The sequence below is a fragment of the Protomyctophum parallelum genome, assembly GCF_964188405.1.
Source record: "Protomyctophum parallelum genome assembly, chromosome: 4".
NCBI classification, from domain to species: domain Eukaryota; kingdom Metazoa; phylum Chordata; class Actinopteri; order Myctophiformes; family Myctophidae; genus Protomyctophum; species Protomyctophum parallelum.
Genome location: NC_139700.1, coordinates 4,223,685 through 4,249,994, shown reverse-complemented (window position 1 = coordinate 4,249,994; position 26,310 = coordinate 4,223,685). Strand labels below are relative to the sequence as shown.

Genomic DNA, 26,310 nt, shown 5'->3' with positions numbered 1-26,310 from the left:
ACAGTGTGTGTTTCAAGAAAGATCCCCATAGAAACGCAGCTTCAGCTGAATCGTTCCTCTTTCCTGCCTTCTTGTCTTGCTTAATTTAGCAAACATATATTATCATTATATCAATCGTATCCATTCCAGCTATTTTACAAATCAGGAACCACATTTTGTATTTAAATACCTTCATGTTTTTGGAAGGTTTATAAATCCTTATAAAACATGAAAACTAAATATTATTAGATTAATACAGTATTTAATTGTGTGTGAGATAGATCTAGCAAATACAAATATATAAATATACTTCATACTAAATTTAATATACTTCATCAGACATACAATTATACAAATATAAATTCTGACTTCTATGCAAAAAAAATCTTCATATACACCGTCACGGTTATAGAAAAAAGGAAAGACGTGTACAGTATGAATACACAGGACGAATATTATACAGGACCACAAATTATGGAAGTGCCACTGTGTAGTACTATTTGCAAAGTATACAAACGATCTATCAACCACACACACACGCACACACAAATCCACCGCCCCTTCAGTAGTACGGTGGTAAAAAAAAGTGAGCAGATCTACAAGCTCACAACTCGCCGCGACGCCTCGCGTCGTCCGCTTGTAGATCCGTTGTTTTTGGAACGCGCAGTTTTCCTCCGCCTCTCCGCCCTTGGAGGCGTTTCAGACCAGACATATCTCGGCTCGGGAGGTGGTGACGGTTGGAGAGAATGATGAACACCACCGCCATCTAAACACTGACAGCATCGACTCTCTAGCTGCAGATACGCACGCAGGTAAACAAAACAAACCTGGAATATAAATTATCCTTTTGTGGGATTTCCTCGGCTCTGTGTGATACGCGGGTTGGTGGTTAATTGTAGTGCTGCGTTGTGTGTCAGGCAGGCCTCGCTGGGTGTGTTTGTGTTGTTAGAAAGCTAACGCTAAACCCATTCTAAGCTAAATGTTAGCTGCCTTTTGAATGATGCAAACGCGATACCGTCTCTGATTTTCGTGCACTTGAACTTCTTAGCGTCGCCATTGTCCCCATTTCTGCCATCGTCTGTCACCAACCTGAGCTTGAAGATTTATTTTATTGTATTCTTATTAAATATTGAGGCGTTCTCTTGGGCAGTTGGGCGGATTGAACCTGCACACATCATGGGCCTGTGTTGCTAGCTGCGGCTAACGCTAGGTTAACTATAACTAGTGCGGGTTAACTAGCACGAAGTTGAGGCCAGTGTGCTCAGTTAGTGCTCATCTGATCAACTCACGTGATCGGAATAGGAATGTCATACTCTTGGCACAATTGGCCTACATAGTATAGAGGTTGAGATACACGCAGGTAAATATGAACGTTAACCTAGTTTAATATAGTGTAACTGTATGGCTGATGGAGTACATTACTGTTTGGATGTGCTTGCATAGTGTTGTGCGCATGTATTTGACACCTCTTCTAAAGTATAGTGGATTTTTAGTATTGCACATTTTAAATCTTTAATTGTGGGGGTTCATTTTGTATTTCTAATACAGCTGCAGGTGCAAGGCTATCCATTCCACGCCGTCTGTACAGAATACAGATTGTGACACATCAGCTGTCTTAGACAATCGGGTACATTTCTTAAGCAGGATCGTTGTTTTACAGACATTTGTATGTTTTGAAGGTCAAGCTAGGGTCTCGGGTTGAGATGCAAAATATAACCATGTGGCTCCCAGGCTGTAAAATGTGAAGCACTGAACACTGAAGCAAGTGTTTGACTCCTAATTGCAGACCCAAATTGTTGTCTGGATGTGACGTCGATGAGATTTTCTAAAGGCACAATTGTAGGGTTGGGGTGGGTGTGTGAGGTGTGTGTGAGAGAGAGTGCGACAGAGAGAAAGTGATGACAAAGTAAGACTATGACATCAAAGTTATGTAATTTGTTATGTTGGAATCTGGAATGTTGTAACTGTCCCAGAACGAGAGACAGTGGTTTCAGGTATAAACTTAAATTATAAAATATGGTTTTGGTTATGATCATACTTGGGTTAAAAAGGTTATTCAAAAGGTAAAAATGCACCCTAAGCAAGGGAGTCACATGATCAAAGTGTCACATCATTCACATGACGTCACCTATCAGTAAGGGTCAGAGGTTGAACTGAGTTCCTGGAGAGAAGTCGATGTTTTGGGAACGTCAGAGAGACAGACAATTATAGTTCATCTGCACATGGTTCAAAGGCGCACACGGTACATATATTCTTTATTATGTGTTCTTCTTTATTGTGGTGTGTTGTATATTTCTGTAAATGTGGAACTGCAGACTTTATTGACAAGTTGGACTCACATGTGTGGACTCTCTCTAACTAAGGACTCTGTTTCCTTGTGTATGGACTATGGACTCAAAAACCTGAACAAAATGTCTTTGTTTCTTTATTATAGTTTTCACGGTGTCTTGGTGACTATCAAGAGGAGTATCACCTTAAAATAAAACCAAATATGACATCTGTATGATGCGTGGACATTCCAATGAACCTGTACAGTTACAAATGTCATTACTGCTTTATGATTTACAATACATGCCGTTTATCCACATTTCATTTCAGCACCATGGACTTTAATAGAAATGGGGACAACGACTTTTGTTTTGTGCTGTTCCTAAGTTTAAAGACCCGCAACCAAAATCATGTTTTTGTAGGGTTAAAGACAATACATGCTCCTTCCGGAAAGTGGGGGTCAGGGTGATGATATCACTTCAAATTGACGACGTCATTCAGAACTTCTGATGGGTGGTCTCAGAACTTCTTCTCAGAAGAACTCCTGCACTGCCAGTAGTTCCCCTGACATTGTGTTCTTTGAAGCATAGCCATGAAAACACTGAAAACAAAAAAAATATCTGTTTCAGATGAGCAGCACACTGAAAACTGGTTTGACTTAGGGCAAAGCCTCATCATAGACATAGACATGTTTTCACTCAGTTAGTGCTCATCTGAAAACCAGATTTAGGTTGAATATACTTATGTATTAATGATTTAGAGATATGACAAGAAACGTTCAACTTCATGTGCAAGACAAGTGCATGCATTATGCACTGATTATTATTAAGCCTGCCCTGGATTTATTAAAATGTTCCATTAGTGAATATGCACTATTGAGTGAAGACTTAATTTTATGCGATCACCACAGCCCCGGGACCAGGGGTTGTATGTCAGTTTCCATATAAGTTGCTATATAGTTGGCAAATATGCTGCTTTTGTTTATCCTTCTTTCTTGGTGGCAGCTAAATATGGTAAAGATAGTCGGCTACTTTCTGGATAAAAGTTAGCTGTGATGAAAAGCACCAAGAGTGCTGTATGTTATTATGATGGTGAGCCTTGGAGTGGTTCTTAAGTTACAATGTAATGGCTTATGGCGGCGGCTCTCATCTAATTATTCTACTGTTGATGTCATCCCAGTTGTTAAGTTCCTGAGGGGAAGGCCGCCCCCAGATTGGCCACCATGGCGGACGACAGCGAGTGGATGAAGCTTTCTATCGACCAGAAATGTGAACACAAGGTGAGCGCGTCACTTTGGAGTATTTCCTATATAATACCAAAACATGTATAGAGTACAGTAGGTCTGATATAGTGTGCTTAACCTGTGTGAGCATGCAAATAGAATGGGAGTGGATATGTGGACTGTGAGAAGGTGTGACTAAACAGAGTTGTGTGACTGTCATGTCATGCTTCATTTTAAAGGTACTATACTGTGACTTCATGACAATGCAGCTTTACGTAAAACATACAGAACTATAAATGAATGTGGGACTGGGACTAAACATGAATGTGAACCTGGAGTCTGCCAGTGACACTCTGTGCTTGAACACTATGTGCATGCATGATTGGACGAGTGGGTTCAGCAGATGTCGGACTCCTAAATGTCTAATGGTTGTCTGACTACAGTGTACTTTTTAATAATGCAGTATAGCCATGTCTGACATTTAAAGATTTTAAAAGGTGAAACCCAACAACAACAAATTGCCTGCTGTCGAATCTCTTTGCCGTTGTCAAATCAGACGGGGGGGGGGGGGGGGAGGGGGGGTTTGAGATCCAGTATGACGTCTTTTGAGATGCAGCCAATTATGAATATAGGTCACATCGCTCTACCTTCCCAAGTACAAATTGGAAGAGCTAAGGGACTGGTCGTTATTTGTCAAAGCTTGATAACATATATATTGAGTGTTTGAGGGGGGCATGTTTTTTTTAAATTATCATACAACTTTAATTGTTGAATTTTGTGTTTAATTTATTTTTGTTTTTCATACATGTTTTACTCCCCTATCTACATTAAGTTTACCCTGTATGGCGAGTCTGGCGACCCCACTTGCAAGTTGGTATCTCATATTTGTGCGCATGCAAAAAGAACAGATCTATAAGCTAACGCGTCACTTGGCAACGTGTTGTTAGCTTGTAGATCTGTTGAGTTCTACCAGGAATGTATCCCCTAGCTGCCAGATTAATATTTAGATCTTTAGTTGAAAAAGTTAAAACTGCAATGGCATATTATGTTGACTATAATTGAACCAAATGAGCCCCCAACAGCCGGTGCTATTCGCCATTTCGCCTAAATACTTTCTGCTCCTACTGTTGGTGTGAATATAAATAATATGGTGGTTGGGGGTGGAGGGAATACATTTTCCCCCACTCTATGAGGAGGGGTCACAAGAAAGGAAGAAAAAAAACAAGAAATTATGACATATTTAAATGTCAGGTGAAACAAGCACTGTCTCCGTTGTCTTTTTTCCTGCTTTCCAGTTAGCTCATGACATTAGCCGGTGTTATCATCAGGCCCTACGCTCCGCGCTGTGGTGATTATATAAGTCTCTATGGTTGCAGAGTGTGGTCTGGGTGCAGACTTCTGCGTTGTTATGAAGTCATAAAGGATAGAGGGAGGACTGGAGCGACAGCCCCGCCCCCCGCTATTCATTTCAATGTTAGTTGCTCCGGTAGAACATTCTACTTCCGCATTTGTTCTATTTGGACACCAACATTTGGTGTGTGTCCCAAATAACGACCAGTCCCAACTTAAACGGTTTGTGTTTAATTTCTCCCTCTCACATTCCTTAAACAGGTCTGGAAAGCCCGCCTCAATGGATATGAAGAAGCCCTGAAGCTCTTTCAGAGGATTGATGATGAGAAAAGTCCCGAATGGGGGAAGTACTTGGGACTAATTAAGAAGTTTGTCACAGAATCTAATGCTGTGGCCCAACTCAAAGGTCTGGAAGCTGCTCTGGCATTCATAGAGCGTGCACATTCAGCTGGCAAGTAAGTAAATGGATGGTATTAATGGCATATAGCCTACGCTACAGTAATTACCTGATATTGTCTCCACCAGGCCGAAGGCATGGGGAGAGCAGGAGAGTATGTTTTGCACTGTGTGTCCGTCCGTGTACAGGACGGATCTTCGGCACCGTTGGCCCGGCTGATGCCAAACTGTGCACACACACTCCCTGGATGTCAATGATTAACCTCTGCCCCAAATTCCTCAGAACGGCCTGTTTTAGCGCCACCATAAGGCCGATTTTTGCTAAACACTTCATTACATTACTCGTGCATATGCAAATCGGTATACAGTGTATACACTATCTCTCTATTGTCATGTGATGAACATGTATCTGGTCCATTTCCCATATTCCATCCTGAGCTCGTTATTAATGCAGTGGTTGGCTTAGTCAGGCCTCATTCACACGTATCGAACACAAATCAAGCAAATGTTTGGTCGTTTCTTTTGGCCACCACAATGCTTTTCCAATGGGAGTCGTATATGGTTTGACCAAACATTTGAGTTTGTTTGGTGTTTGAAACGTGTGAATGAGGCCACAGAGAACGCACACATGACGGGTAGTGAAATAGACACGTTATCAATACAATTCTAATCATTAAAGTGTCCAGTATTTCACCTATAAAAAGCATACAGCAAGCGGCTTGCTTTCCATTGTGTTGTCATAGAATAACTGTATGAGAGGGTAATATTGATTACATTTCTTAAAGTTGACAATTATTGATGCAGAATTTGTTTATAGGCACGGATGCTTTTGGTTAATAAAAATTGCAACCGAAATCAATAAAATCCTGACGACACCCTTCCTTAACCCATTCTGACCGGGCACCCATTTTGGTGTCGGCATCATGTTATGCTTTAGCTATTGAAAAATAGCAGATCTACAAGCTCATATCGCGCCACCGAGTGGCGCGATACGAGCTTGTAGGTCTGCTATTTTTGAAAAATCGAAGAGCGACTGACTTTTTTAGAATCTGATCTCAGGTCAGAATGGGTTCATCAGGACCAGTGTGTGTCCGGCGGAAACCTCGTATGAATCTGATCTCAGGTCAGAATGGGTTAAGACTATTGTCTTGTGGATATAAAAGATAGTGTTACATCCCAGCTCCAATAAATGATAGATGACCATGACGTCTTGTCTTGTCTTTTCAGTAAAACTCCGTCTCTTCTTGCTCTTTCTCTCTTTCTGGTCTATCGGATGCGGTAGAGTTCTCCTCATGTACAGACAGAGTAACCTGATATTTGTCTAATGGTTATTTAAGAGGAGCAGCCAGGTACTACTGTATGCTGTTAATGGTCTATGTTTAAGAGTCTTATTGTGTCACATGTACAGTATGCGACAGGCAGGAATAAAGCGACTGCATTAATTCGATTTCTTTTAGACAATTAAAAGGATACCCTGATGTGGTATGCTGCTTGTATGAATTAATTGAAATTGGAACAATGCCATGATCAATGTAGATTTTTCCAGATATTATATTTTTGAGCATAAATGCAGTCAACCGTGCTCCATGTATCGGCAAATGCTCAAAGGCCCCGTTACATAAAGCATTGATCTTAATTACATTAAAAATGGAAGCGATTCTATAATGTACACAATCACAATCCTAGATTTTTTTTTACTAATAACATGCACAAATTTGTAATCTGATTAATGCGCTCAAAGTCGGGCCCAATAGGTTTTCCTGTTAGATCAGTCAACTTGATGCATTTTGCACAAGGCCCAGTTCGCACAAGGCCCAGTTATCTTGCAATTGTCTGGCTACTGCCTGTTAGAGCGTTCTTTTGTAATGTGGGACAATAATGCCTAATGTATACTCTGTCACACAATGAATGGTGTCACGTGCTGACAAGAACTGTGACACGTTAACTGTGACATGTTTCCTCCCCCCCCCCCCCCCCCCCCCCTGCATGTCCTGATGGAGTATTTAATTTAATGCTTTAAACAAATTGCTTGTTGGTGACTGAGATGATGTTATGTTATTTTGGATACACAAGTCAGTCACTTGACTCGTGTCTGTAATGTTAACTGAACAATGCGCAAGCTGACCAGCTAACAGTCATGCTCCTCTGAGATAAACAATAGCTGTTTATTTCAGCTTGCTGAAATCTCAGCATCGTAAGCCGCTTGCATTTTCATTAATGACAACAACCTATTACACTTATTAATGCAACATTGCTGTCACAAGTCTGTTCTCTCTGGGTTAGGGTTGTCGCCACCATTCTGAACCACCTTTTGCCAAGGGCTTGGATTTCCTTGCATCTGCGGTTTAGCTATGGACTCGATGAACCATCATGGCTTGCCAACTCTGGATGGTTTTCTTTGTTTATATCCACTGGCGGTTGCAGCAGTCCATGCCTCTGCCACCAGTGTTTAGTCATGCGTCATGTGCCACTTGTCTGTTATTAGTGGATTTGTCTTCCCTGTTGTTTAATCTGTTATGCCTTGGGTTGTAAAAGTAATTTAGGTTTCTTTCTTTTTTTTAATGGCTTTCTATATTATTTTAAACATGCAGTCTCAAATTATCGATACTGTTGACAATCCTAGGAGGGTATAGATATAGAACATTAGTTGCAACATTAGGTAATTAAAAATGGGATAACCAATCTTACCTACTGTATGTACTCTTTACAGTTGAGTTGACATCAGCAGTGGGCAGCAACAATATAGTTTTTGATAACGGGTATACCAACCACACGTGCACCCTTCAGCCTGCCATAGGAGACACACGCAGAGAAAGAGATTAGAACATCCATCTATAAATGCACCACGTCTCGGTGCGTCTGTAATGCACGTAACTCGAGAACCGGTGGGCCATGGATCTCCAACTTCCATCGTTACCGACTCTACGGCCGGGCACCGGTCTGGTATCCTATAACCATAATTCAACCATTTTCTGTTCATTCTTGACATTGAATTAACACAAAGCTACTGAATAATACAAGGATTATAAGTACAATTTAAACTTTCACCATAGGTCCCAATTTCAGCAAGTGCGGAACCGGACTCTCGTAGCATGGCAGGCTACCGCTATGGTACTATTACAGGTTTGGGACAAATGACAGGTCTGCTCTACGGTTTCATCTCTATGGGGACAACATTCCCTTCCAATTGTGACAAAACATTGGTTCAATGTTGAATTAATTATATTCTTGTTAACCTCGGGACAGCAAGTGAGATAATTGTCCCCCAAGGATTTAACAAAAGCAAATCCTAAGACCTGAGTTGGATGTTCATAGTACGGGTGCCCTATGCGATATTATACAGTATATGTTGTCAAATTGACACTGGTCTATCATGACGTTTTGATGTCTTTTCCATTGCAGGACGTCAGGAGAGGTGGTGTCGGGTGTGGTGAGTAAGGTGTTCAACCAACCCAAGCAGCGGGCTAAGGACCTGGGCATGGACATCTGCATGATGTACATAGAGATGGAGAAAGCGGAAGTGGTTCAAGATGAGCTGCTCAAAGGCTTGGAAAACAAGAACCCTAAGATAATTGTGGCCTGCATTGTGACACTGACAAAGGCTCTCAGGTTAGTCCAACGACTACTAATAATATGGTATAATCTGTCTGTCACTGTAACTGCTACATACTTTAGTATTATAACACTGTCTTCATTGGAAACCTCCCCATAGTTCTGATGCTGTGTATAGTCACAAATCGATAAATCATTGTCATGCTGATGCATGAGAGGTTTTAGTTGGCAACCATAATGCTTTTGTTTTAAATTTGGTTGCTGTAATAATCACTATCAACTGTTCTAAAAGCATTAATATCACTGATAAGGCTTAGCTACTGGCTTTTAAGACGACACCTGTAGCCGTGATATAATCATGGTACGGTATATAACACCCTTTTGTGTATTATAGTACCGGTATGTGTTATAGACTATTATTATGTTCTATTCTATGTAGTAGGGATGTCAGGGGTTAACCGGTTAACCGGTTAGCCGACCGTTAAGAAACATCCGGATATTTTTATCAGCTTTAACGGTTAATTTGCATAATAATAAATGCGTGTTCTGATCTTAAATCCCTTTATTTTAGATCGTTTTTAGTAATAGTACAACATAAACATTACAGAGACTGTAGTTGTCACTGTACAATACTTTAAAACAGTTGTCATGTTGCACACATGCCTAAAATTGCTATTTGCGCCGCCCAGCTTGTCGCACTCCAGGCTGCATGAACAGCGCTCAGGCTCTGTTTTCTGCCCCCTCAATGTCCCCGTTCTCTGTTGTACTTCAATGGCTAGTTGGCTACAAGTTACAACGGTAGCTTTGCGGTAGTCAAAATGTAAGCGAGTGACAGCGAGACGAGATGAACACATGTCGACCGTATCAATGCAGAGACCTACATTATTAAATCCATTATTGGCCATTTGGCCTGGAGGGAGAACGTTTACAGCCGCCGCTGCCGCTTCCTCCTCCTTCTCCTCCTATCCGTCTCCACACTGGCACGGCTTACGGCTATCAAAAGTTAGCTATCGATGTTTGAGGGTTTTCTCGTCAGCGAAAAGTCAACAAACGGAACACGGTGACATGCATGCTGATCTTCCTTAACCCATTCTGACCTGAGATCAGATTCATACGAGGTTTCCACTGGACACACGCTGGTCTGATGAACCCATTCTGACCTGAGATGAGATTCTAAAAATGTCAGTCGTTCTTCGATTTTTCTAAAATAGCAGACCTACAAGCTCGTAGCGCGCCACTCGGTGGCGCGATACGAGCTTGTAGATCTGCTATTTTTAAATAGCTAAAGCATAACATGATGCCGACACCAAAATGGGTGCCCGTTCAGAATGGGTTAATAATAAAAAAAGGCTTAGCCCATGCGTCCAGTGGCTTTATAGGTATAGGTTGCTCGGATCTGGACTGGATTTATTTATGTTTTGTTGGACTAGAACCGGCGGACCTCTGTACTGTAGACGCGCAGATGCATGCATCATGCAGATGCGATGCGTTGTTTATTGATGATTAAGCCAGAAGCCTACAACAATTTATTTATATTGTTAAATGTTGCTTTTTTGTTTGTCTTTTATAAAAGGAGCATAAATAAATGTATGCCATTCGTCTACCAACTTTAATTATGTAGCCTGCTATACATGCATATTACATTTGGGGTAGCCTATTAAAAAAAGAAAAAAATCAACCACTATCCGTTAATGAACCGGTTAATCCTAACGGGTAACCGGTTGGGAAACTATCCGTTACTGACATCCCTACTATGTAGTGTATATACTCAAAGTAGGAATTACCATAATATTATCTTATACTAGTCCATACCCGTTCGGGGATATGACATACCCAATCCCTACCTCTCTCGGCTCCCTCTCTCTCTCTCCCCCTTCTCTATCTCTCCATCTCTCTCTCCCCCTACTGTCTCCCCCCCCCCCTCTATCTGCCACTTATATACAGTATAATGGGTGTCTCCTGTGGCACACCCGTTATGCAATGCTCTGCCAATCACGGCGCTGATTTTTACAAAACTTATCATTAATACTTTCCCCGCAGAAAAACGTAACCTACGTTAATCATTAGTCTCTGCAAACGCCAATAAATGTAAGTTACGTATATTCAGTTGTATAAATGTTTTAATACGATCTACTCTAAATGCTACTCTCATTAGCTGTTTTGAAAAGTCGTGAAAATATTTATTTCAAAAAACTGGATTTTTTGTAACAGCTATTATCTTACACTGGACTGCGCCATCTTGATTTGCGTGTGCACCCGCACGTGTGTGCGCACGCGTTCAGTCACTTTTATCCAAATCCCCGTCCCAGGTGGCATTTCTAGTCAAAACGAGGCTTATGGCCCAGGCCGTGGCGTAACGGTCTGGGCACCTGACTGGTAATCCAGTCGCAGTGTGCCGCGGGTTCGACTCCCGAGCCCGACACGGCCTTTACTGCATGTCATCCCTTCCTGTCTTCCTGTCAGCCTACTGTCTGTCCCTTCAAAAATCAATAAAAGGCGTAAGCCGCAAAAAAAAAAAAAAAAAAAAAACGAGGCTTATTGCACAGAGCATAGCAGTCGCTGTAACGGCGCCGGCCTGTACTTCTCATCGTCCAGCGAGAGATCAACATCCGGTCGACACAACACACACCCAACATGACCCAACATCCGGTCGCAGTGTTTTGGATCTTCAAAATAAGGGTTGAACGGGGGGGATATCCTGGCATATAGTAATCATTCTTTAATTAATCCTGGCGGCCAAACGGTGAAGATGAACATGGTATTAAACCTGGCTGTCTGTACTCTGTACACACCTCCACTCTGGAGTATTGTAAATGACTTACCACCTGTGATGGTTGTCTTCCCTCCAGTGAGTTTGGATCCAAGATAGTGACGCTGAAGCCAGTGGTGAAGGTCTTGCCCAAACAGTTTGAATCCAGAGAGAAGGCAGTGAGAGACGAAGCCAAGCTGCTGGCCGTGGAGGTTTACAAGTGGATCAGAGATGCACTGAGACCTGCACTGGCGGGCATCAACTCTGTTCAGGTTGGAGACGCACTTGCACTTTATATATTTGAGATAAAATGTGTTATTGGTCTAGTTAACTTAACATTTATTTTCTGTCCCCCTAGTTGAAGGATTTGGAAGAAGAATGGGCGAAGTTGCCTCCCTCCGCTCCAAAACAGTCGAGATTCCTCCGCTCTCAGCAAGACATGAAGGCCAAATTTGAACAGCAACAAGTCCAAGGAGGAGATGAGTGTGATGATGGTAGGTTTAACAAGAAAGAAACAATAAAATAAAATGAAATAGTTATTTGTTCAAATATCATACTCCAGGGGATGAGGATGGTGTTGTGATTAGCCAGCTAAACTACAGTATCACTTCAGTTTATGGCCAAAGGTTTCAGGCCATCTGGCCCATTAGCTGATTACAAGACTTGTCAGTCTGATGTCACAGTTCTCCTCCCCACTCTCTCCTCTGCTCTCTCCTCTCCTATACCAGATGAGGACGATGAGGAAGCAGCAGTGGTGGTGGACGCCTACGATCTGCTGGAGCCAGTAGAAATCCTCTCCAAGCTCCCCAAAGACTTCTACGATAAAATAGTATGGTTATCCAGCTGTTTGAAATGAACTTATCTATATTGAATATCGGTACGATATAGGATGAATAAAGGACTATGCGGTCATGTTTAGCATACTTACTGTGACTTGTGGGAATTGCATACTTGGCATTGCTGCTGTCCATATCCCAATGCATAATGTGGTTTGTTTGATATTCGAGGACACCATTCAATTTTGTTAATTTCAGTACGGCATGAAACTATGCACAAGATGGGGATTCCCCCCTGAGTCCCGGCCGACACAGCACATATCATTGCACAGTTATAGTCAATATTTCATTTTAATGCAACGATTGATTTGAAGAATCTATCTGAAAAATGGGCTCTGGAGAAACAATTGATTGTCCATAACCTAACATGCAATGACACATAGCTAACATTGACATAATTATTCAGGTAGGTTCAGATATGTTTAATAGAGTTTTGAGTGTGATCTCAGTCTTGTCTTTGTCTCTACAGGAAGCTAAGAAATGGCAGGAGAGGAAGGAAGCCCTCGAAGCTGTGGAAATTCTAACCAAGAATCCTAAACTGGAGAATGGAGAATATGGAGACCTGGTCAGAGCACTGAAGAAGGTACTGATCTGTTTTACAACAATTGATGCATAAATATCGGCATGCTCTTTAAATCTCCCCAATAGAGCATTTGATGGCTGGCTCGAAAAGTTAAACTCTCCCTGTGTAAAGGTATCGATCTGTGGAGTGAAATGTAACTGCATCATAGTGCAAATGAAGCAGACTGCTGAATTGCTGAAACTTAACTTACTGCACTGAGACTTTCCTCCACAACTAACTGGTTGACCTTGTGTGCTAGGTGGTTGGCAAAGATGCCAATGTGATGCTTGTGACGCTGGCAGCCAAGTGTGTGGCAGCGCTGGCTTCAGGGCTCAGGAAGAAGTTTGGAACATATGCAGGACTTGTAAGTCAAATTGACATAGCTGCTAAATATTGTTTATTTAGCTTCTTGAGGGAAACATGAAATATGCTAGTAATGATGCTAGTTTTCAAACTATAACCCACCATTGTCAAGTAGCTCTGCTCTTTAGAATTCCTGTATTGAAAATGCAATAACTCTGGCAGCTATTGTCAATAGTACAGAGCCACACAAGACATTGCGCTGTTCATTCTCTTTCTTATCATCCAGAATTAGATTTTTTTTAAATAAACAAAAGAAGCAGGTCGTGGCATGGGTATCTCTGTGGCATAAAAAATTAGCAGATTATGATGTGTACCCAACTACCCAACAACAATTGCTTCAAACTAACTCTTATTTATGTTCTCAGATTGTGCCGACAATTCTTGAGAAGTTCAAGGAGAAGAAACCCCTGGTGGTGCAGGCCCTGCAAGAGGCCATTGACGCAGTCTTCCTTACTGTAAGCATAAACACATGGTTCTCTGTGTGCTTTCAGGGCCCTGACCATCCACAATCTGACACAGGGAGTCTTTGCCACGATCGATCCCTCCAGATCATCTCCTCTAGAAACTGAAGTCGATACTGTTAAGTGGCATGGGTGGATTAATGGATGCATGGACTAATGGTTGTTGTTGCTCTCATCTTCCAGACCAATCTCCAGAACATCTCTGAGGACGTCCTGGGAGTTATGGACAACAAGAACCCTTCCATTAAGCAGCAGGCCTCTCTCTTCCTGGCCAGAGCTTTTCGACACTGCACGCAGGCCACGCTGCCCAAGAGCATTCTCAAACCTTTCTGTGCTGCCTTTCTCAAGGTACACGAGACTGTAGTAGATTAGAAGAGCGTTCTCAAACCTTTCTGTGCTGCCTTTCTCAAGGTACACGAGACGGTAGTAGATTAGAGCAAAGCCATCTGCACAAACAAATGGCTCCCATTAAGAGGATTTTATTTAATGCAATGATGTGACCTTTCGATCAACGAGCTATTCCTCAGACTTCCCCTCCAAACTATCATGGACATCCCACTGGAGAGTCAAATTAACTGAAAATCATTTAAAAGTCAAAATCAGTGGTTCCCAAACTTTCTAGTCCGCGACCCAAAAGACAAACATTCAAGAGAAACATTCGTTTTCTAATTTATGGAATTTCTCAGATTTTCTTTCTATTAAATTCCTGGAAAAAAAAATCATTGAATTGTTTTAATTCATGAAAATCTTTGCTTTTTTGGGAATGTTTTTTTTTAAATGTATTTGAAATAATATTAAAGGTATATTCAGTGATTTCACTTAATTCAAATATCACTTATTTTTTTGTTTTGTTGTGATAATCCTCCCTACTATAGAGTGTGCTGGCCATAGAAGGAGTTCCTCCCTGTCCCCAGTTAACCCCTGGGTTAAACCTTAGGTTTCGTTTTTGACTCTATCCTGATTGGACGAAAGGCTGGGTCCCACAGCCAAAAAACGAAACCTAAGGTTTTTTGAGTGAAATCACTGAATATACCTTTAATAATGAAAACCAAAATGTAGGGAACCAAAAATAAAGCGACCTATAAATGGGTCCCAAGTCGCCCCAGTGTTTGGGAACCACTGGTCTCTAAATCATAGATAATGCTTTCTTGGCTTTCCTTTTCCCATTTTCCTCCCCTCTGAATGTCTCCTTTTTTCACCTGCTTCAGCAAGTGAATGACTCTGCTCCAGAGGTCCGGGACGCTGCCTTTGACGCTCTGGGCACGGCCATGAAAGTGGTGGGCGAGAAGGCCGTTAACCCTTTCCTCAGCGACCTGGATAAGCTCAAGCTGGATAAGGTGAGGTTTATAGGGGTTTTATTCGTTTATAAAGTTGGATGTTAGGAGGAGTGAAAGATGGAATTTTGTCTGATTTTGATAAACCAATGACATGACGATGGAGGGAGGAGAGGAAACTCAACTCTGAGCCGTTTATCTTAATCTAACGGTCTCTTTGTTTCCATGGTAACAGATCAAGGAGTCTGCTGATAAAGTGGAGCTTCCAGGACAGAAGAAGTCTGGAGGAGGAGGAGAGAAGAAGGCTGCCGCCAAGGCCCCGCCCCCGGCAGAAGCTCCGCCCAAAGCCTCCGGTCCTCCCAGGAAGGTCCCCGCCGCCGCCGCTGCTCCCAAGGTGAGACCCGGAGACCGTTTTCACACGGCCGAAATGAAGTGGTTCATGGATGTTTTAAGAGTTTAAAAGTACAATATTTGGAACCGAGATGTAGTGGAGTAGAAGTAAATTCAGTAAAGTAAAAGTACCTCCAACACTGATTCAATCCGTGTGTGTGCGTGTGCGTGTGTACGACTATCTGCAGGCATCGGGCGGTCCACCTAAGAAAGGCAAAGCAGCTGCTGCCCCTAGTGGGAAAGGCAAGAAACAGGCATGTGAGACCAAAGAGGTGGCCGAGGCGGACCTGGCGGTGAGTGTGCAAGGCATGCTGGGGTTTCCCCCTAAACTAGCTGGACCACAAACGTTCCGTGCACAAAGGGGCATGCAAGATATTTGTATTCCTGCCAGCTGAGTCGTTGTGTCCGTTCGTGCTTTCAGCCGGAGCTGTGTGAGGAGAAGGCGGCGGCCGTCCTCCCTGCGGTCTGTCTACAGCAGCTGGACTCTAGCAACTGGAAGGAGAGACTGGCCAGCATGGAGGAGTTCCAGAGGGTAATGTAGTCCTTGTTTCACTGCCTCACGTCAGATTACATCAGTGCTTCTCAGACTTTTTGCCATGTCAAGGACAAGAAGACTCACCCCGGTGCGTGCCTGTTTTTCCTCCCGGAATTTTCCCCAGTGAGGGGGATAACTTTGTAATATGCTATTGGCTGTTTGTATTCTTTTTGGAAAAATATAAAAAGATACTCCTGTGGAAAGGCTATATTATATTACTTATATTGACCCTATAAACAATTTAGTATTATTTAGTGTATGTAAGGTTTTGCCCCCTCAAATGGTACCTCGTCAGATAATCTCCACATATCCTACAACAACTTCTGTGAACAGACTTCACTGTAGTAGCTTTTCATAAATTATATTTGTACTTGGGCTGTTCTGCTGTCATGAAAGTTTATAGTTAGAGAAATTCAAAATCCAGCCGTCTGCTGTCCAGCCTCCCCCACCCCTCACTGGGGAAAATTCTGGGAGGAAAACAGGTCTTCTTGTATTCAAATTGACACTTATCAGCCTGTTGACCCCCCATTTGAAAAGGTATGCCAGGGGGACCCCCATAAGAGAAGATCTTTGCGGCTCTAGCGGTGATTCTCAACCATTTTTATTTAATTTAATTTTCATTTCCCATTTAATGACATTTCTATCACTGGGACCCCGACTTATATTAATAAATCAATGTTCTGAGAGTGTACAAATTTGTACACATTCTGAGTTCGATACGCATACGGGTTCATAACTATCTATGATTTAGCTGGGGACCCCCTGGAACTCCCTCAAGGACCCAGTTCCCGGACCCCACTTTGAGAACCACTGGATTACATCACATTGTAGAACTACAGTGATAAGGGTTTACTGCTGCAGTGCCGTCTGACACGTTTCAGAAAGATGGTTATTGTTGATCTATGAGAAGAAAGAATCTATGCTGCATTTGAATCCTATCAATGTTGATGTGTGTTTTTGTTGTGTGGTGTAGGCGGTGGAGACTATGGATAAAGCTGACATGCCCTGCCAGGCTTTAGTCAAAATGCTGGCTAAGAAGCCAGGCTGGAAGGAGACCAACTTCCAGGTAACTGACAACTGTCACTATGGCAACACACACTCCCTCACTTTTGCAGTCGCCATGGTAACGCATGCGACAACACCAGATGGCATTCTGGGTTTCAAAATGACATGGTCTTCTGCTGGTTAGTTTTCACCTTGGCTGGTATGTACAGTAGGTGGAGCCATTATTCAGGAGCCCGTTATAGGACAATAATTTCCCTGGCGAACAAAGAGAACCTTTTGTGCTTTATTTGTTTGCACTGTAGATATTAGACTTTTCCCCCACGTGGACATGCATTCAAAGAAGCATGTGCCAGATAAGATGTATGTAACCTAGTTTCCATGCTGCTATGTCTCTGCTAAAAGAGAAGTAGTCCTTTTATTACACCAAACAAAAGGGAGAGCAGCAATATTGTTGGAGACAGTGTGGGTGTTCGAGTGCCGATCACTCCCATATATTTTGGTCGTGTGAGAAGATGCAGACATTTTGAAAATGATGGGATATAACCTCATTCGTCACCCCTGTAGTCTATATCTTGGACTAGGGCAGAATAAGACAGGCTGTTCAGAATATTGTCAATAGCGGCTAAAAAAGAAAGAAAATGGATCCTCCTAGAGAGGAACACTGGATGGAAATGATTGAATTCAAGAAATATATCTCATGGAAAAAAGGACCAACAAGGCAGAGCTATTTGAAAAACGTTGTGAAAAATGGCATTTGTACAAGAGTAAATAGTGTTTATCTATTATTAATAATAATAAAAAAAGTGCAATTTTGGAGATACAAGGTTTGCAGGACGTTTGATGGTGATGACCTGTTCTGTCTTCGTGCAGGTGATGCAGATGAAACTCCATATTGTGGGCCTAATAGCCCAGAGAGGGAAATTCTCCAAGACCTCTGCCTTCGTGGTGTTGGACGGACTGGTGGACAAGGTGGGAGACGTCAAATGTGGAGGAAATGCCAAGATAGGCCTGACCGCCATAGGAGAGGCCTGCTCCCTGCCATGGACTGCTGAACAGGTTGGACTGCATGTCTATGGAGTACCAAAGTCCAAAAAGTCTAACATCAGTTCAAAGCCATGTCCTCATGAAGACATTTTGTCAATAATATAAGAACAGTGTAAAAAAGAATCCAGGCGTTTTACCCATATGATTACCAAACAGGAACTGATGCCAGAATAAAATTCATATAGCCAAAGAATGGCTAGACAGGTTGCCTGGGAGACCGATCCAACCGGAACTAAACCGGAAGGGAAAAGTCTGCCTCCGTTCGCCTCAATGTAATTAGATTTACAAAAATGCATTTCTTGGATGGATACAATCACGCTTCACTTTATACGTAGTTCATTTACTTCCGGTTCATGTTTTGGGAACTGTGGGCCTTCAAAATAAGGGTTTCACTGAAAGAATTATTATAGATCACCTTCGGGCTTTAAAAGAATTGGACTCACTTGATTTCTGAATTGGTGTTCCCATACCTATAAAGTACATTTTGTCTCCCTATAAAAAAGGATGTATGTATGATTTCTTTCAGGTGGTGTCGATGGTCTTTGCCCAGAAGAACCCTAAGAACCAAGCCGAAGCACTCAACTGGCTGGCTGAGGCCGTGAAGGAGTTCGGCTTTGCTGGGTAAAATGGCGCTTGTAACAGGCTTCTAAATCCTTATAGTTTTCTGAAAAACCTATGTTTCTATGTCAGTTGTGCTCAACCTTTTTCAAGTCAAAGAACCCCCATAATTATCTATATTGGGCCACGGACCCCCATCTCAAAATATGTAGTTCCGGGGACCCCCCAGAAGCCAATATTTTAGTTAAAAATGTTTGCTCTGAAATATATATTCAAAGATTTGCGCCACATTTTCACGACTTTTCAAAAAATAGCTAAATTATAACGTAATGTTTAAAACACCAAAAGGGGTTCCCGCCCCAAAATGGGTTAATCCTGGCATCCCCTCTTTTGGGCATGTCATTATGGACACAAGTTCTCAAAGAAATATGAGAATGTACATAAATATAGTCTACACATTCTCCTCATCTAAATCTATTGACAGTATCTCATCTCTCCTCTCCAGCATCAATGTCAAAGCGTTCATCAACAACATGAAGACGGCTCTGGGAGCTACCAACCCCGCTGTGCGGACAGGAGCCATCACCCTCCTTGGGGTCATGTACCTTTACATGGGAGCTCCACTGAGAATGTTCTTTGAAGACGAGAAGCCTGCACTGCTGGCTCAAATAGACACAGAGTTTGAGAAGGTCTGTACTTGCCGGTAGATTTCTTCGTGTTGAGCTGAAGAGGTGTATAGACGCAAGTCTTGGAATGTTATGGCCGTTTTTTAGCCTGCGGCTTTTCGTGCAAAACGAATGCTTGCAATGCATTCAGAATCGTGAAAAACTAGTTTTGTTTGTGACCCCTCACATGCTTCTTAAAGTGTGTACATTTTGCCTGCGTATAGATTATTAACGGTAGCCCAACTTTCAGCAGCTGTCACAGATTCCCCTAGGGAAACTGAACTTCTTTACTAGACACCTTTACAAACACATTGGTGAAGGAATCTATTCTCAGATTGGACATTTTCCTGTTGATATTCACAGATGAAAGGTCAGACTCCCCCAGCCCCGATCAGAGGCACCAAGAAGGGAGGAGGAGGAGGAGGAGTGGAGGAGGAGGATGATGAGGAAGGGGAGGAAGGAGAGGACGACGGAGGAGGAGGAGGAGGAGGAGTGAAGGATATCATGGATCTCCTGCCAAGAACAGACATCAGGTAGCTAATATCCATTCAGCATGTTCCATCTACACCTCTGTATTCACAATGGATAGTAATGAAACGGAGGCTGGGTACATCATGCTGTAATTGCTCATTAACCGCTTAACCCATTCTGACCTGAGATCAGATTCATACGAGGTTTCCGCCGGACACACACTGGTCTGATGAACCCATTCTGAACTGAGATCAGATTCTAAAAATGTCAGTCGCTCTTCGATTTTTCAAAAATAGCAGACCTACAAGCTCGTATCGCGCCACTCGGTGGCGCGATATGAGCTTGTAGATCTGCTATTTTTCAATAGCTAAAGCATAACATGATGCTGACACCAAAATGGGTGCCCGTTCAGAATGGCTTAAACCGTATATACTTCATTGACCGGGGTCCTCCAGGGGTCTTTCCGCGGCCCCATCCTTTCTTCCCCCATACACCATCTCTTTGTAGAAAATATCCGCTCTCTATACGTTCAACACCCCTCCTTGAGCTTGTAGATCAGCTATTTCCCCTGAGTGCGTGCCTAAGTTTGGCCTACCTGTGGTTGATGGTGATCACAGATTGTTGTTGTGTAATGCCTTTTAAAGATGGAAAGGACTTATTGGCGTTAATTTAACCCACTATCCCTCTGTCCCTCTCTCTCTCTCTCTCTCTCTCTCTCCCAGTGATAAGATCACATCAGACCTGGTGACTAAGATCGGGGATAAGAATTGGAAGATCCGCAAAGAGGGTTTGGATGAGGCTTCAGCCATAATCTCGGAGGCCAAGTTCATCACAGCTAGCATAGGAGACCTGTCTCTGGCACTGAAAGGACGTCTCAATGATTCTAATAAGATACTGGTAAGCTATTCTATAATCAACTAAACGAGGAATCGGCACTCTGCGGGTTCAGTTCAGGTTCTTGTGTCTCACATAGGTTTTTTGTTATGACTCTTTTGGCAAGTGAATGCCTCCAGAAGTGACCCCTAAGGAGGTCGTGACATGCCACATATCGGCTCTGGCCTGACGGCGTGTCACGTGTTCGAGTCCCGTTCATGTCGACCTTTGCTGCATGTCTCTCCCCTTCTCTCTCTCCCTCTTTCTTGTCATTCTTCTCGTAAAAGTTCCTAAAATTTGTACTCGAACAGTACTTGATAAAAGTGGAACATAACTAAGTACATTTTACGGCTGGTTGATAGACTCAACGTCTCTGAATCGTGTGTGTGTGTGTGTGTGTGTGTGTGTGTGTGTGTGTGTGCTCGTTCTCCAGGTTCAACAGACCCTGTCCATTCTACAGCAGATGGCTACTGCAATGGGGCCTGGCCTCAAACCGCATATTAAACCCCTGGGAATCTCTATCATCACTGTGCTGGGAGACAGCAAGGTACAAACAACACACACACATCCCTATCATCACTGGGAGACACACACACACACACACACACACACACTTTTTGAGTGGTGCTAACCGCTCCAGCACCTGACTATGTACTGCATTAATCTATTTCTCCGCCCCCTGTGACTAACGTGTGTGTGTTCCATTCCTGGTGACGTCATGTGGGTCTATACATCTAGATCAGTGGTTCCCAAACTGTGGTGCATGCACCCCGTGTGGTGCGAGAGCGCCTTCTAGGGGGTGCGCGACATGAAAAGGATAATGCTGGTGCTATGATTTTATTTTTTATTTTATTGTAATATTTAAACAAACTTAAACTTTTAACATTCAGTAGATTTTCTGTGGTCTGGGGTTTTCTGGCTCAAACAAGTGCTCTGATTTTCCTGCTGTTTGTGACATCTGCTGGCAAATCCCATTGACATATATGGGATTTGCAGGCTGTGACGTCACCGTTTTCACAGTTTTGCCTGTTTTCATTGCAGCTCAAAAGGCTTCCAAATCCCAGAGAAAACTCCAGACCACAGAATATCCACTGAATGTTCAAAGTTCAGGGGTTGTTTGGGGTGTAATTGAGGTCATAAAACATAAAAGAAAAACGAAAAGTACAAATAAATGAAAATTAATGTCATGAAACCTTTAACATATTATGCCAATATATGGCAAGTATATGCAGAATATAGCCTGCCATATTATTCAGGTTCATATATGTGGTTAAAAAGGAAATAAATGTCTCTATATAGCTTATGCAATTTATAATTCCATGTGGGGGGGGGGGGGGGGGTGTCAGCTAGGCCGGGAGGTAACTGGGTGCATGGCCAAAAAGGTTTGGGAACCGCTGATCTAGAATCATCATGATAAAAGTTACCGCTCACTTCACACAAGTGTGATTTTATTTTTGTTAAGTATAAAACTGCAGCGCCAAAATAGTACCGACAATGTTTTCCTTGCTGATGCAATCATCAGCACAGCATGATGCGTCACTGATACTCAGTATTTTTCATAATGAATAATGGATTCGTATGAACAAAATCAGTGGAGTACTTTTCTCACAGCCAAACATTAATATTAGTCCGAGCAAGCGAATGAAAAAGGGACCGTCCTCTGTCTTGTTCTGTAGGCCAACGTGAGGGCCGCTGCCTTGACGACGCTGAAGGCGTGGGTGGAGCAAACGGGGATGAAGGACTGGCTGGAGGGAGAAGACATGTCTGAGGAAATGAAGAGAGAGAACCCCTTTCTACGACAGGAGGTACATGCATACCAGAGTCACACTGGATTTGGGGCCCCCGCAGCCATACCAGAGTCACACTGGATTCGGGGCCCCCGCAGCAGTGACGTAGAGTCTGGGGGGGGGCAGGGCCCCCATGACGATTATAAAAACATTTCGTCTCTGCCCCGCAGCCATCTTTTTAAACCGGTGGTCACAAACCTTGGTGTTAAATTGGACAGTGATTTTAAGTTTGTCAAACAGATTTATCAGCTGAGGCTGTTAGCAAGAGTCAAGTCTGCTGTAACGTCTTATAAATGTGCTTTTATCTCCTCAACCCGACTCGACTACTGTAATGCAATTTACGTTGGCGTTACCCAAGCCTGCCTGGGTCGACTACAGTCTGTAATTGGCACCATTGTACATATCGGAACTCCCAAATCATCAACGAGAGCCCTGAGGTCGACTAACCAGTCACTTCTTAATTCATTAATTAAGCTTCGCTTTGCATAAAGTCTATAATGCATCATAATCGCATTTATAGTGCATTGATGATGATGCGCTCATGGGGCTTCATAGAATATTTATAATCATGTATGACAACTTATAACAAGTTTTGTGAAGTATTGTAAGTGCTGGTCAATAATAACAAGTAAGACGCGGGAAGCGAACGCAGCTCGTAAATTGCAATAACAACAATTAGAATAAATTACTTACTTTTTTTTTCTTTTTAGTTAGTAATTTTTTCAAGTTTTCTACTGTGTGTGTGTGTGTGCTACAGCTGCGCCCTCTGGTGGCGGGCGGGTGGTGTCACAGCGGGACAGACAGACAGACAGACAATTCAATTCAATTCAAAGGGCTTTATTGGCATGGGAAAACATACGTTTACATTGCCAAAGCAGAAAGAACAGTACAGCAATACAATCAAAACAAAAATTATGTACTTTGTCAGATTCTTCAATAGATCAACTTCTATGTACCAAGATCACTCGATGTAGGTATAGTGCAGGCATATACACAATGATTAGTCTTTACGGTGGTTGTGTTCCATTTGATATCCTTCTCCTATCACAGCAACTCACAAATCTTGCTGCTGTGTTTGCACATTGTTGTACTTCGCCCAGCAGATATGGGAGTTTTTTGTCATTGGTCATGTTTTCAAAATCTCCATGTGTGGTTGTAATCTGTGGGAAGTATGTGTCTCTGATGTCTTGGTACAATGGACAGATGGTTAGGAAGTGTAGCTCGGTTTCTACTTCATTTAGTGTGCAGTGGGTGCATAGTCTGTCTTCTCTCGGGATACAGGTCTGCCTATGACGGCCTTTCTCGATCGCGAGACTGTGCTGTGACAGACACACACACACAGACAGACAGACACGATCTGCAGGGTCTCATAGTTAGTGCTCATTGCGTTCGCAATAATAATAATGCATTATAAGCCAAGCGGAAGCTGCGGAACAGCACAGTCAGTTACTGTAAGGCACTTACTATTATTGACTTAATTTCCAAGCAATTTATATCCCCAAGTAATTTCCATGTCATTCCTCAGCTCTTAGGCTGGCTGGCGGAGACGCTGCCCACCCTGAGGACGGTTCCAGGGGACCTGACGCTGTGCCTGACTCCCCTCTTCTCCTGTCTGGAGGACAGGAACGGAGACGTTCGGAAGAAGGCTCAGGACGCCCTGCCCATCTTCATGATGCACCTGGGCTACGACAAGATGACCAAGGCTGCGACCAAGCTAAAGGTCTTAACCTTCTGACCTGAGATCAGATTCTAAGAATGTCTATTACATCCTGACAGTTTCATTATTAACCCATTCTGACCTGAGATCAGATTCTAAAAGTGTCTTTGATTTTTCAAAAATAGCAGACCTACAAGCTCGTATCGCGCCACTCGGTGGTGCGATATGAGCTTGTAGATCTGCTATTTTTCAATAGCTAAAGCACAACATGATGCCAACACCAAAATGGGTGCCCGGTCAGAATGGGTTAAAACCTGAGACCAGATTCTATACACGTCTTCTAAATCATGACAGTTTTCAGAAAAACACCATACGTTTCTATATCAGTGGTGCACAAACCATTTCATGTCAAGGATATATTGTTCCAGAGACCCCCCCTAGAAGCAAAGATTTGAGTTTAAAATGTTGGCTGTGAAAGAATATAATTATATTCAAAGATTTGTGACACATTTTCAAGTTTCTCTCTAGATCTACAAGCTCGTAGCACGGCACTCGGTGCCACACTATGAGCTTGTAGATTATACCATTATACCAAGTATACCATAATGCTTAAACACCAAAAGGGGTTCCGGTCCTGAATGGGTTAAATCTTAAATATCTAAATACAGTTAAGGTGGACTGGTTACTGCAGTAATTCACATCACATGGCATTTCATCAAAATTAATAGTTTGTCACCCGAAAAAAAAAAGACATTTTTCATTTGATATTTCCTCTCCCTCTTCCCCAGCCTGCCTCCAAGGACCAGGTGGTAGCCATGCTGGAGAAGGCCAGAGCAGTGATGCCGGCTAAACCTGCCGCCCCGGCCAAGGCCGGTGGTGGAAAGGCTTCTTCTGCTGGATCCAAGGCTGCACCAGGTACGCTAGGGCTGATCAGATTGATTGTACGGTAGATTTTTATCCATGGTTACCTCGCAATTTAGGGAATTGCTTGTCCCATAAGTCCTAAACAGTGTAACTATGCATTTGGTCCTCATGTTACCTCTGCAAAGCCTTTATCTGTCCTAAAGTTTAGCCCATAAGGGGGACAGTTTTATACTTTTGAGAGTTTAATGTACTCTGCAGACTGCCAACTTGATGATGTCATAATAAAAAGAGAGATAAAAAAGAGAGAAGGATCCGGGCACACAAGGTTAACAAATGAGGAACGCCTTTATTAAATTAAAAGGCAACTGCCAACACGTTCAGGTCTTCATCAGGGCAAGAATGATGATGTCATAAATGAATAAAACAAGAGATGGACGGTTTCTGTGTATAAGTAAATGCTTCGCTGAATTTACGCTTTCCAGCATGGATCAATGAATCGATTAACGGATGGATGGATAGATAGATAGATGGATAGAAGATGTTGCCTTAAAACCCACACTGGAGCCAGCAAACTGTAATTCCATGGTCCTGTTTCAGGTCCCAGGTCCGACCCAGTCGGTGAGGACGACAGCGCTGCAGATGCCAAACCTGAAGCCAAGAAGGTCAGAGGTGGACCCGTCATCAAGAAGGTACGTTTTTGCCTGACCACAATCCATCTACTTTTGGTTTATAGTTTTAGGTGATAAAGTCCGGTTAAGCCCCGGGGTATTTTTTTTCCCTTGGAAAAAGGGAAGGCTCTAATTGTCTCGGCATATGAATGGACACAGACAAAAGCGAAAAAATTTGTTAAAGAAAATTCTGGAAGCATGTTTTTCTTTTATCATCATAAAATAATTGATCACTTTTGCATGTTGCTTACCACTTTTGTTTATGTATTCAAATGTAATTCTTTTTTTTTTATCATTGTGCATATTATCATATGAATGTGACATTGTTCCATTTACCTTCTAGCTTAAATCTATACACCAGGTTTTTACATTCATTTGGTCAGTATTTTATTTTGTGATTTGTGAACGTGTTTTTTTTGTGACTTGGTTGGTTGTCTCCACTCGCCCAGCCCCCTTCCCCCCTCGAGGAGGCTGAACCCACCCCCCTCCCCACGGAGAAGGACAGAGACAGTAACGCTAGTAAAAAGCCCCCCGGCAAGGGGAAGCTCGCCGCTCAACAGGTAGATGTGGGGCATGGTTTGTGTCAGGCTAAAGAGTGTCTTCACGGAGAAATACACTTAGATTTAGGCAACAGGGCTGCGTAATGGGGGAGAATGGAAGCTGCATCAAAGTCTGGTATTATCGTGCACAAATATAAACTCATAACATAACCAAATACAGAGTCACCTCCCTGACTGAATTGCTGGGCTAATCGTTATATTTTTATTGGGGGTAAAAAAAG

General features: G+C 42.7%; 1 protein-coding gene across 2 annotated transcripts in view; it reads left to right on the top strand.

Moving 5' to 3' along the window:
• Positions 1–686: 686 nt before the first annotated feature.
• The window catches only part of ckap5 (cytoskeleton associated protein 5), a 43,674-nt gene continuing 18,050 nt past the window's right edge, over positions 687–26,310 (top strand). Inside the window, exons 1-27 of one of the 2 annotated variants that reach the window (XM_083764169.1) lie at positions 687–791; positions 3,427–3,526; positions 5,081–5,274; positions 8,618–8,824; positions 11,617–11,788; positions 11,875–12,010; positions 12,245–12,345; positions 12,822–12,935; positions 13,174–13,278; positions 13,643–13,732; positions 13,922–14,086; positions 14,947–15,075; positions 15,248–15,406; positions 15,591–15,695; positions 15,824–15,934; positions 16,911–17,003; positions 17,813–17,998; positions 18,513–18,607; positions 19,050–19,233; positions 19,573–19,742; positions 20,403–20,577; positions 20,987–21,100; positions 22,230–22,358; positions 23,866–24,060; positions 24,786–24,912; positions 25,459–25,550; positions 25,979–26,089. In XM_083764169.1, coding sequence (XP_083620295.1) covers positions 3,470–3,526; positions 5,081–5,274; positions 8,618–8,824; positions 11,617–11,788; positions 11,875–12,010; positions 12,245–12,345; positions 12,822–12,935; positions 13,174–13,278; positions 13,643–13,732; positions 13,922–14,086; positions 14,947–15,075; positions 15,248–15,406; positions 15,591–15,695; positions 15,824–15,934; positions 16,911–17,003; positions 17,813–17,998; positions 18,513–18,607; positions 19,050–19,233; positions 19,573–19,742; positions 20,403–20,577; positions 20,987–21,100; positions 22,230–22,358; positions 23,866–24,060; positions 24,786–24,912; positions 25,459–25,550; positions 25,979–26,089 — 3,516 coding nt within the window. In that variant the 5' untranslated portion in view covers positions 687–791; positions 3,427–3,469. The remainder of the gene's footprint in view (positions 792–3,426; positions 3,527–5,080; positions 5,275–8,617; positions 8,825–11,616; positions 11,789–11,874; positions 12,011–12,244; positions 12,346–12,821; positions 12,936–13,173; positions 13,279–13,642; positions 13,733–13,921; positions 14,087–14,946; positions 15,076–15,247; positions 15,407–15,590; positions 15,696–15,823; positions 15,935–16,910; positions 17,004–17,812; positions 17,999–18,512; positions 18,608–19,049; positions 19,234–19,572; positions 19,743–20,402; positions 20,578–20,986; positions 21,101–22,229; positions 22,359–23,865; positions 24,061–24,785; positions 24,913–25,458; positions 25,551–25,978; positions 26,090–26,310) is intronic. The other variant, XM_083764170.1, reaches the window with a different exon arrangement.